Source organism: Salmo salar, chromosome 21 (assembly GCF_965601325.2).
Source record: "Salmo salar chromosome 21, fSalSal1, whole genome shotgun sequence".
NCBI lineage: Eukaryota > Metazoa > Chordata > Actinopteri > Salmoniformes > Salmonidae > Salmo > Salmo salar.
Genome location: NC_138311.1, coordinates 7426683 through 7439208, shown reverse-complemented (window position 1 = coordinate 7439208; position 12526 = coordinate 7426683). Strand labels below are relative to the sequence as shown.

General features: G+C 40.4%; 1 protein-coding gene and 1 non-coding gene across 7 annotated transcripts in view; one reads left to right on the top strand and one right to left on the bottom strand.

Annotated features, from left to right (window-relative positions):
• Positions 1–5605: 5605 nt before the first annotated feature.
• The window catches only part of LOC106581666 (collagen alpha-3(VI) chain), a 108038-nt gene continuing 101117 nt past the window's right edge, over positions 5606–12526 (bottom strand). For 4 of the 6 annotated variants that reach the window (XM_014163871.3, XM_014163872.3, XM_082966936.1 and 1 more), the window contains 3 exons: positions 7788–7973; positions 6831–6947; positions 5606–6502 (listed from right to left, as the gene is read on the bottom strand). In XM_014163871.3, the coding sequence (XP_014019346.3) occupies positions 6462–6502; positions 6831–6947; positions 7788–7973 (344 nt within the window). In that variant the 3' untranslated portion in view covers positions 5606–6461. The remainder of the gene's footprint in view (positions 6503–6830; positions 6948–7787; positions 7974–12526) is intronic. The other 2 variants (XM_082966937.1, XM_082966939.1) reach the window with 1 other exon arrangement.
• On the top strand, positions 8459–8534 carry trnaa-agc (transfer RNA alanine (anticodon AGC)). The gene has a single exon. It is a non-coding gene; the product is annotated as a tRNA-Ala (tRNA).

Below are 12526 nucleotides of genomic sequence, written 5' to 3'. Positions count from 1 at the left end.
GGTCATTGTCCATTTGGAAGACCCATTTGCGACCAAGCTTTAACTTCCTGACTGATGTCTTGAGATGTTGCTTCAATATATCCACATACTTTTCCTCCTCATGATGCCATCTATTTTGTGAAGTGCACCAGTCCCTCCTGCAGCAAAGAACCCCCACAACATGATGCTGACACCCCCGTGATTCACCGTTGGGATGGTGTTCTTCGGCTTGCAAGCCTCCCCCTTTTTCCTCCAAACATAACGATGGTCATTATGGCCAAACAGTTCTATATTTGTTTCATCAGACCAGAGGACATTTCTCCAAAAAGTACGATCTTTCTCCCCATATGCAGTTGCAAACCGTAGTCTGGCTTTTTTATGGCGGTTTTGGAGCAGTGGCTTCTTCCTTGCTGAGTGGTCTTTCAGGTTATGTTGATATAGGACTCGTTTTACTGTGGATATAGATACTTTTGTACCTGTTTCCTACAGCATCTTCACAAGGTCCTTTGCTGGTGTTCTGGGATTGATTTGCACTTTTCGCACCAAAGTACGTTCATCTCTAGGAGACAGAACGCGTCTCCTTCCTGAGCCGTGTGACGGCTGCGTGGTCCCATGGTGTTTATACGTGCGTACTATTGTTCGTACAGATGAATGTGGTACCTTCTGGCATTTGGAAATTGCTCCCAAGGATGAACCAGACTTGTGGAGGTCTACAATTATTTTTCTGAGGATTTTCTTTTGATTTTCCCATGATGTCAAGCAAAGCTGCACTGAGTTTGAAGGTAGGCATTGAAATACATCCACATGTACACCTCCAATTGACTCAAATGATGTCAATTAGCCTGTCACAAGCTTCTAAAGCCAAGACATACATTTCTGGAATTTTCCAAGCTGTTTAACCTGTTGGGGCTAGGTGGCAGTATTTGCACAGCCGGATAAAAAACGTACCCGATTTAAACTGGTTACTACTCTTGCCCAGAAACGAGAATATGCATATAATTAGTAGATTTGGATAGAAAAACTCTAAAGTTTCTAAAACTGTTTGAATGGTGTCTGTGAGTATAACAGAACTCATATGGCAGGCCAAAACCTGAGAAGATTCCATACAGGAAGTGCCCTGTCTGACAATGTGTTCTCCTTCTGTGGCATCTCTATCAAAAATACAGCATCTCTGCTGTAACGTGACATTTTCTAAGGCTTCCATTGGCTCTCAGAAGGCGCCAGAAAGTGGAATGACGTCTCTCCAGTCTCTGGGCGAAAAACAGCAGGAGATTTTGTGAGTGGTCAGGCTGAGAACAGTGACACTGGAGATGCGCATTCATGTGAATTCTCAATTTTTTTCTTTCAGCCTTTGAATGAATACAACGTTGCCCGGTTGGAATATTATCGCTATTTTACAAGAAAAATAGCATAAAAATGTATTTTAAACAGCGTTTGACATGCTTCGAAGTATGGTAATGGAATATTTTGACATTTTTTGTCACGAAATGCGCTCGTGCATCACCCTTCGGATACTGACCTGAACGCACGAACAAAACGAAGGTATTTGAATATAACTATGGATTATTTGGAACCAAAACAACATTTGTTGTTGAAGTAGAAGTCCTGGGAGTGCATTCTGACAAAGAACAGCAAAGGTAATCCAATTTTTCTTATAGTAAATCTGAGTTTGGTGAGGGCCAAACTTGGTGGGTGTCAAATTAGCTAGCCGTGATGGCCAGGCTATGTACTCAGAATATTGCAAAATGTGCTTTCGCCGAAAAGCTATTTTAAAATCTGACACCGCGATTGCATAAATGTCACGGTTGTCTTCGTCCTCTGATGATATAACGAAATCATCGTTGGAAAATGTGGACCAATACGCAGCAGGTACGTGTATGCTCATCTTGAGAATTTATTTACTTCAAAAAATGAACGTACAAAATCACAAAACAAAAGAACGAACGAACAACTGCAAACAGTCTGGCTAGCATAGGCTCAACACAGAACAATCACCCACCAATCACAAACACAAACACACCCTAATATATGGGACTCTCAATCAAAGGCAGATAGACAACACCTGCCTTCAACTGAGAGTCCCAACCCCAATTAACCAAACATAGACATACACTCACTAGACTCCACATAGAACTACCTAGACATAAACCAAAACCCGGAAATACTAAACCAAACACCCTTTTAACAAACACACCACCCCGAACCACATAAAACAAATACCCTCTGCCACGCCCTGACCAAACTACAAAACAATTAACTTTATATACTGGCCAGGACGTGACAATAAAGGAGTTCTGTATCTATAATTCTTAAAATAATTGTTATGTATTTTGTGAACGTTAATCGTGAGTAATTTAGTAAATTCACCGGAAGTTTGCGGTGGGTATGCTAGTTCTGAACATCACATGCTAATGTAAAAAAGCTGTTTTTTTATATAAATATGATCTTGATTGAACAAAACATGCATGTATTGTATAACATAATGTCCTAGGAGTGTCATCTGATGAAGATCATCAAAGGTTAGTGCTGCATTTAGCTGTGGTTTTGGTTTTTGTGACATATATGCTTGCTTTGAAAATGGCTGAGTGATTATTTTTGGCAGGGTACTCTCCTGACATAATCTAATGTTTTGCTTTCGCTGTAAAGCCTTTTTGAAATCGGACAATGTGGTTAGATTAACGAGAGTCTTGTCTTTAAAATGGTGTAAAATAGTCATATGTTTGAGAAATTGAAGTTGTAGCATTTTTTAGGTATTTGTATTTCGCGCCACGCGCTAGTCACTTATGTACAAAAACTACTTGATGGGTGTAGGCAATAGGGTGAGTGCACTTTGAGGTAAATCTCTGCTCTGATAAACGTACACTGAAGAAAAGCTCTGTTATTGATCATAGTGAATTAGGAGTATAATTAAAACAGGTTACCATTTCCCACCAACATTAGACAACTATACAGAAAGCCCTTAAATTGCTGAAATAAGTCAATCAAATCAATTGTGAGAATAATCAGATTAACCAATACCTGACAGACATTGTGGTGTAGCGGGAAGATCGGAGTACCTTGAACCAAGTGGTTTTGATGTTCAAATCCCAGGTGAGGATGTTGAATAATAATTACTGTATACATGCACCATGTAAACATGTACATCAATGTGTGTGAGAGTATCCCTAACCTTGCCAACAGACAAAGAGATGTCACTGGTTCACCAATTGGGGCCTTGATTGGCTTAACAACAGTTACAAGGTGTAATGAAACACTTCTTGGGGGGAGAAAGTGTCTTTGGGACCATTAGGCGATGTCCTGACAACTGATACACAGAAAACGTGTGAACATTCGTATTTTATCTTCTGCTTATTTTTGGTGGAATAATCTCCTAACCCTCAGAAAACTGGACACGTGAATGTTCTTGCAACATTCCAATGAAATGTGTCTAGAATATTAATATTGACTATATGTTCTGAGAACATGGCAACTATGTTCTGTGTATGTTTGGTGGGGCGTCCATGGAATATTCTCCCAACCCACAGAAAACTGGACACATGAATGTTCTTGCAACGTTCCCATGAAACGTGTCTAGAACATTAATATCTTAAATTCTGAGAACATGGTATCTGTGTTCTGGATAAGATTTATTTGACATTAAGGGGATGGTCTCTTGGAAACATTCCTTGCACATAATGGAAACATTCCTAAGATAGCGTTATTAAATGACCTACTGTAATGAAACTCTTAAGGCTATGTTCTCTAAAGTTATGGGACGCTTCCCCAAAAAATGTATTCACTCACTGTCCCACAAAATCATCCTGTTGTCCCACATTCGGGTAGTTTAAATGTGGTCATCCTAGGCAAAAATCATAATCAAACATGGGCTTGTCTTGACAGTCTTGCATGGCCCAATCAAAAAAGCGGTTATCTTTTTATACAGCAAATACTCCCAAAGGGGTTCAAGGAAAGTTCAGTCAAAAAGTTGGGACACTGTTGCTTGTTGATTCGAATTAGCATGGCGATCAACATTAAATAGATTGGGGTAGTTAAATGCTTTTCCCTCCCTCCCTGATCCAAATGTCTAATTTGCATATGACTTTAGGAACGTTTTTGTGAAGGGTACAGTCCTGTCTTGGCCATCAAAACTACTGCAGAGGCAGGACATCTGGAGTTACTGTGCTGAGTTGGAGAAGGGGGCCAGTGACCCCCTAACAGTACTAAGCCCAAATTCATAATTCACCTCTTCCTCCACAGTCCCCAGAACAGTTTGAGCTCCTTGGACGTGACCTGTGAATGTTCAGGGTAATCTTTGTAGCCAGCATGAAAGTGCAAGACCAAATGTGCAGACTTAGTGTTTCAAAGGTGAGAGGCTCACTGTAAACTATTTGGACAAGGCCACCATTATCCCTGCCGATGACATGAAAGGGTCAGTGTCACTTTCATCCACATAAAGGGATACTTCGGGATTTTGGCAGTTTTTATCTATTTTCCAGGAGTCAGATGAAGTCATGGATACCACTTTTGTGTCTCTGCGTGCGGTTTACTAACTAGCATTTGCGCAGTGACTGGAAGTCTATGGGTATCTGCTCATTGCGCTAATGCTAGTTAGCATTAGCTTGCGAAACTACCTCTGACTTCCTTCATACTGGACACAGAGACATAAAAAGTATGGTGTACCAGTCCTACTTAGCGAGACAAGTCAAGACAAGTTGATGTTGTGATGAAGATTGATAATAGACCACAGATAAATACTTTCTCAACACAATGAACATGAATTTGATCTCTTAGAAGATGAACGCATCAACTTAATGAGTACAGTAGTAAGCCAATCATACCATGAAAATTCTATTTTCAACAGTGGAATATAATACTTAAACGGTGCTAGTAGGCCCATCTCAACTTCTTTAGTGGTTAGATGATCAATCCCTAAACTCAAGGGACTTCTGTTCGCCGGTAAGTGCTTGCTGGATCTTTTCCTACTCCTCTCACAAATTATCAAAAATTACCCTATATTGTGTCAGTATCAGATGCACACACACACATACTGTCAGTACAGGATCTCTCACTGTTAAAGATGCACTCTCAAACTTTTGTATAATTTCAGACAGTCGTTTTGAAAGTGGTGCTCACGAGCCAAAACTGGCCCCCTTTATTTGTTTACGAAGTCATCCAATTGTGTACTACACCTTTCATTTGGTGTGATATGTTACGAATGTAACAATTTGAAAGATGTCATACACATTTTGCAATTTGTGTGATATGTTACGAATCCAATTCATGCAATATGTTACGAATTTGTTGTGCTTAAGTTCTTCCTTTTTCGCTTTGGCCTTTGTCTCTTTCTTGGTCACTCTGACATTTCACAGGCCCTAAGGAACAGTCAGTACTTTACAAGGGCTTTGCTCTCAAACTGAGTCATGTACCAGATTTCCTTCAGCCTTACAGCCCAGACCCTGAATTTCCTCTTTTACACAGTACTGTCCATTTAATTCCCATGTTCAAAAATAGTTTCATTGGTTTAATTCCTTCCCTCTGCATTTTCTCCAGTCTTTTGCTCTTTGATTCTCTGTTTTGATGTTAGATACACAGCGTGTTGCATAGTTGGTGATTCAAGAGATCAAAAAGAAGAAATTCAATGCTCGAGTTTATTAGAAAGTCTAATTCATTTTTATTTCCCCCGTTCCCAGATGAAACACAACGTTCAGTAAAACAAAACAAAAAACAGCTTGACAAGTACATTCCATATTCAAAAAGTGGAACATGTGTTTGAGGCAGTGGTTCCAGAAGTGCATTTACGTTACATGATGAATTCCTGTTGACGCTGAGAAATTGGTTTAACTCATTATATACACACTGCCAGGTAGGACTTGTGTTAACATCAGCGTGAACTCTGCAACTAGGAGAGTATTTGGCATGGTGAGGGAAAGTAAATTGGGGGATATATCAAATCAAATCAAATGTTATTCATCACATGCTTCGTAAACAACATGTGTAGATTAACAGTGAAATGCTTACTTACTTATATAGTGAAGTAAAATAACCTATGATGACCCTTTCAAAGTCATTGTGGACCTGTGTGTGTATGTGGACCTGTGTGTGTGTGTGCATGTGTAAATAACGCTTTATTGATAATCTCTGTCCCAAGATGTTCATACACATACATTTTAATTATAAAACCTTATTCTCAAGAGTTGATTATTTTATGAAAAACATATGGTGTAACTGTTACAGAATTTTATATTACAAACACTGGATGTACTCTGCAACTCCATCAGAGAAAACTAAAAAACACTATGTAGCACCAGTAGGAAAAATCATGCAGCAAATTGTGTTGCTTTCATTTTGTGAAAAAGACTACTTCAAGATTGTTTTTGATCAAATCCTGTTCATGGAATCCAGTGCAGCCACCTTTCCTTTGGTATAGCTTTTCTTTGGCCATTTTAGTTGGTTTTCTTCCAAATCTCAGAAGAGGAATACGTTGACAATGAATCAATGTCCTCCTATGTTCTTATTGCGGCAATGACTCCTTGGTTGACAGGTGCTGTCGGTGAAAAGCAGGAAAGAAGACAAACATGATTTTAAAACAAAACCAATTCTCCCTGCATTTTGGAGTTTCCCTTATTTGATCTTGTTCTGAGGGCAGGTCTACCTCGAGGGCAGAAACAAATATTGATTGGTTAACGTTAGTCATGAAATGTGACTGGTTAAGTTTAGACACGCAATCCCAATTGGCTAAGGTTAGGGTTAGGTGTTGGGTTAAGTTTATAAAATAAATGTTATTGGTAAAGGTTATGGGTTGTGGTAAGATTCGAAAGAGCAACTTTGCATATGTAAAATGTTGTTACGCCCCCATTCTACCACCAACCTACCACCTAGCGAGCCTTTTCTTCTCTTTCCTTTCATTCTCACTCGTCGCTGTGAGTGCCGCTCGGGGTTTGCACGGCTTTCATCCAACCAATCCCATGCCTTTTGCCCTCGAGGCAGAGCTGCCCTCAGGACAAGATTGAAGGAAAACTCCACTGAGCATTTATTTACACATACAGAATATTTGCAATAGCATGTCTGTCCCTGAGAAATTGGTTTTAGGTGGATTGACAGATGGAACAGGTTTTCAGTAAGGCTATTCTACTGCCAATGTTTGTCTATGGAGATTGCATGGCTATGTGCTCAATTTTATACACCTGTCAGCAACGGGTATGGCTGAAATAGCCGAATCCACAAATTTTAAGTGGTGTCCACATACTTTTTTATATATAGTGTATATCTAACTACAAGGAGGTGAGTAGACAGCCGACGCTTAGTTTACTAGATAAATACACAGAGTATACGAAACATTAGGAACACTTTCCTAAAATGGAGTTGCATTTTGGGTGGTGGACCAGTCTTGATACACACGTGAAACTGTTGTGTGAAAAACCCAGCAGCGTTGCAGTTCTTGACACAAACCGTTGCACCTGGCACCTACTGCCATACCCCGTTCAAAGGCACTTACATATTTTGTCTTGCCCATTCACCCTCTGAATGGCACACATACGCAATCCATATCTCACTTGTTTCAAGGCTTAAAAATCCTTCTTTAACCTGTCTCCTCCCCTTCATCTATACTGATTGAAGTGGATTTAACAAGTTCTTAATGTTTTGTATACTCAGTGTATACAGACCGATGACTAAATAAATGGAAATATTGACAGTTCGACAGACACCAGCAACTAAATATAATTATTGTACAAATAGACAGACTAGATGAATGAATGGAAAAATAGATGGACAGGCACTAGCAGAGACAGACAAAGACACACACAGATATGATGACTAGCTAGACCCACCTGCTTTTCCACAGGCCTTCTCACACTCCTCTTGAGTTTCGAAGCGATTCTGGTTGCCGCCACAGCCTCCGTACCAGAAGCGTGTGCAGCTCTTGCTGAGTGCATCGTAGTGCCACTTGAGAACAAACTTTGCGCAGGCGCCTTCCTCTTTGGGGAGCTGACAGATTTCCACTCTTGTCAAGACCGCTGTGAGGGAGGCAAGAATAGACAGGCCAATGAATATGTGTCCGACAGGGTTCGAAAACCAGGGTTAAGCCCTTTAGCCAAAGCCTATGCATTGTGCACATAGCAAAGCAAGGACACCGCAGAACACGTGCTCTGAAAAGGTACACTGTTAGGATATAATACAATGGTGTAGCTAAGGACATGTTTTTGCAGGTGTAGTGTGTACAGAACATGCTTCATGCAGTGAGAATGAAAATCGAATGACATCCAACGTCAATAAACATGTTGTCAGTTTTTGTTTGTGGAGCCATGTTGGAATTCCTTTCAGGATAACACAAAACAGTGACATCTGTTATCCATTGACATGACATCTGTTTATGTTGAATATTTGTCCACGTGTTTTTGGGGATGCCTGTAACTGTATGATCCAATAGGAAATTAATTGTAACATAATAGAGGTGAATATGATATACAACTTGAGAGAAAGCATTCCCCACCACAAGCCCGGTCCCGTGTGGCTCAGTTGGTAGAGCATGGTGTTAGCAACGCCAGGGTTGTGGGTTCGATTCCCACGGGGGACCAGTACGGAGAAAAAATAAAAAATAAATAAATAAAAATGTATGAAATGTATGCCCTCACTACTGTAAGTCGCTCTGGGTACGAGCGTCTGCTAAATGACTTAAAATGTAAATGTAAAAGCCATTCCTTCTTCAAACTCAAGATCTCGAATATAGTTTACAGTACTACAGATCATAATAAGAACTCTCTGCTGCCCATTTAGGCCAAGACCTAGGAAAACTAAGTCTGACAGTGAACCACTTAATCAGGCTCATTTTTGCAAAGTTCACTAGTCCAAAACACAATGAACCATGCAAAGAATATCCCTCTTCATTAATTTGCTCCACACTTATGACGTGGTCCGGTCTCAGGGAAGACTAAAGTATAACTTTCCCTTTTTCCATGCTTGGCTTTTCACTCATTCCATACTTCATTCAGAGGCAATGGAGGGTTTATAGCCAGACACAAAGGGGATCTTTATTTGCAAAGTGAACACAGACCGAGGAAATTGTGTTACGCAATGTATATAACCTGCTACAGTAGAGATTATATATCAGTGTTTTCCACGGATCTGGGCAAAAGGACCGAATTTAAATCATGTTTCAGTTGAGAGTCAGGGTTGCCTGCCTGAAACCTAGACATGTTGGTTTAGGAGGAAATGCTTTCATGTTTACGTCAGCTGAACCGCAAAGCATCGGATGACGCACTAAACAGCGATCAAAGACGGTCATATGTTCTACAGAGGTAGTTGGAATGGATCAGGCTGTAATCTATTAAGATGAGAGACCACAACTAAATATGAGGCAGATTTTTTCCACCATAGTCTGAGAATAGTGGTCCTTTGTAGCTCAGTTGGTAGAGCTTGGCACTTGTAATGCCAGGGTAGTGGGTTTGATTCCTGGGACCACCCATGTGTAAATTGTATGCACTTATAACTAAGTTGCATTTGATAAAAGCATCTACTATATGGCATATACACTGAATGTACAACACATTAGGAACCCCTTCTGAATATTGAGTTTCACCCCCTTTTGCCCTCAGAACAGCCTCAATTTGTTGTGGCATGGACTCTACAAGGTGTCAAAAGCATTCCAAAGGGATGCTGGCCCATGTTGACTCCAATGCTTCCCACAGTTGTGTCAAGTTGGCTGGTTATGGATCTCTACTCCGAATAGCTTGTTCCATCTCATTCCACAGATGCTCAATTAGATTGAGATCTGGTGACTGGGAAGGCCACTGCAGTAACCTGAAGTCACTGTCATTTTCGTGGAACCATTCCTGGACAATCCTAGCGTTGTGGCATGGGGCATTATCCTGCTGAAAAAATCTATTTGTAAATGGATACACTGCTGCCATGAAGGGATGCCCCTGGCAATGATGTTCAGATATCCTGTGGCATTCAAACGTTGCTCCACTTTTATCAAGGGGCCCAATGTGTGCCATGGAAACATACCCCACACCATCACACCACCAGCCTGCAATGTTGACATGCGGCATGATGGATGCATGTACTCATGTGGTTTTCGCCATACCCTAGTCCTCCCATCAGCATGAAACAGCAGGAACCGGGATTCATCAGACCAGGCAATGGTTTTACAAAACTCCAGTGTCCAGTGTTTTCGTTCCTTAGCCCACTGCAACTGCAATTCCTTGTTTTTTGCTGAAAAAAGTGGAACTATGTAAGGTCGTGGGCTGCCATACCGCTTTTTTGTCAAGGTACGATGAGTTGTGCATTTTTTTATGGGTCTTTGGGCACCAATGTTGTACTGGACTGTCAGTTGACTAAGTGTAGCCGGTCTGTTGCTTTGTCAGCCTCTTTTGTCCTCTTTCATCAATGACCCTCTTCGACTACCGGCCTGCCGTTAGCTGTGTCCTTTGGGTGGAGGACCATTCTTGATAGCAGATGGGGAACTGTTGAGCATGAAAAACCCAGCAGAGTTGCAGTTCTTGACACAATCAAACCAGTGCGCCTGGCACCTACTACCATACCCTGTTCAAAGGCACTTAAATATTTTGTCTTGCCCATTCACCCTCTGAATAGCACACACACAATTCCATGTCTGAATTGTCTGAAGGCTTACAAATCCTTCTTTAACCTGTCTCCTCCCCTTCATCTACACTGATTGAAGTGGATTTAATAGATGACATCACCATCAAGGGATCATAGCTTTCCCCTGGATTTACCTGGTCAGTCTATGTCATGGAAAGAGCTGATGTTACTAATGTTTTGTACACTCAGTGAATATTATATACTGAACGAAAATATAAATGCAACATGTAAAGTGTTGGTCCCATGAGCTGAAACAAAAGATCCCAGAAATGTTCCCTACTGTTCACACAAAAAGCTTATTTCTCACCAATCTTGTGCACAAATGTGTTTTGTTTACATCCCTGTTAGTGTTATCTTTGCCAAGATAATGTATCCACCTGACAGGTGTGGCATATCTTAAAGTTGATTAATTTCTTTGGGATAGGTGGCAGTATTTTCATGGCCGGATAAAAAACATACCCGATTTAATCTGGTTACTACTCTTGCCCAGAAATGAGAATATGCATATAATTAGTAGATTTGGATAGAAAAGACTCTAAAGTTTCTAAAACTGTTTGAATGGTGTCTGTGAGTATAACAGAACTCATATGGCAGGCCAAAACCTGAGAAGATTCCATACAGGAAGTGCCCTGTCTGACAATTTGTTGTCCTTCTGTTGCATCTCTATCGAAAATACAGCATCTGTGCTGTAACGTGACATTTTCTAAGGCTTCCATTGGCTCTCTAAAGCCGCCAGAAAGTGGAATGGGGTGTCTGCTGTCTCTGGCCAAAGAACAGCAGGAGAATTTGAAAGTGGTCAGCCTGGGGACAGTGACACTGGAGATGCGCATTCACGAGACTACTCAATTTTTTCTTTCAGCCTTTGAATGAATACAACGTTGCACGGTTGGAATATTATCGCTATTTGACGAGAAAAATAGCATAAAAATTGATTTTAAACAGCGTTTGACATGCTTCTAAGTACGGTAATGGAATATTTCAAAAAAAATTGGGTCACGAAATGTGCTCACGCATCACCCTTCGGATAGTGACCTGAACGCACGAACAAAACGGAGCTATTTGAATCTAACTATGGATTATTTGGAACCAAAACAACATTTGTTGTTGAAGTAGAAGTCCTGGGAATGGATTCTGACGAAGAACAGGAAAGGTAATCCAATTTTTCTAATACTAATTCTGAGTTTAGGTTGTCCCAAACTTGGTGGGTGTCAAAATAGCTAGCCGTGATGGCCGAGCTATGTACTCAGAATATTGCAAAATGTGCTTTCTCCTAAAAGCTATTTTAAAATCTGACACCGCGATTGCATAAAAGAGTTCTGTATCTATAATTCTTAAAATAATTGTTATGTATTTTGTGAACGTTTATCATGAGTAATTTAGTAAATTCACCGGAAGTTTTCGGTGGGTATGCTAGTTCTGAACATCACATGCTAATGTAAAAAGCTGGTTTTTGACATAAATATGAACTTGATTGAACAAAACATGCATGTATTGTATAACATCATGTCCTAGGATTGTCATCTGATGAAGATCATCAAAGGTTAGTGCTGCATTTAGCTGTGCTTTGGGTTTATGTGACATACAGTGCCTTGCGAAAGTATTCGGCCCCCTTGAACTTTTCGACCTTTTGCCACATTTCAGTCTTCAAACATAAAGATATAAAACTGTACTTTTTTGTGAAGAATCAACAAGTGGGACACAATCATGAAGTGGAACGAAATTTATTGGATATTTCAAACTTTTTTAACAAATAAAAAACTGAAAAATTGGCCGTGCAAAATTATTCAGCCCCCTTAAGTTAATACTTTGTAGCGCCACCTTTTGCTGCGATTACAGCTGTAAGTCGCTTGGGGTATGTCTCTATCAGTTTTGCACATCGAGAGACTGAAATTTTGGCCCATTCCTCCTTGAAAAACAGCTCGAGCTCAGTGAGGTTGGATGGAGAGCGTTTGTGAACAGCAGTTTT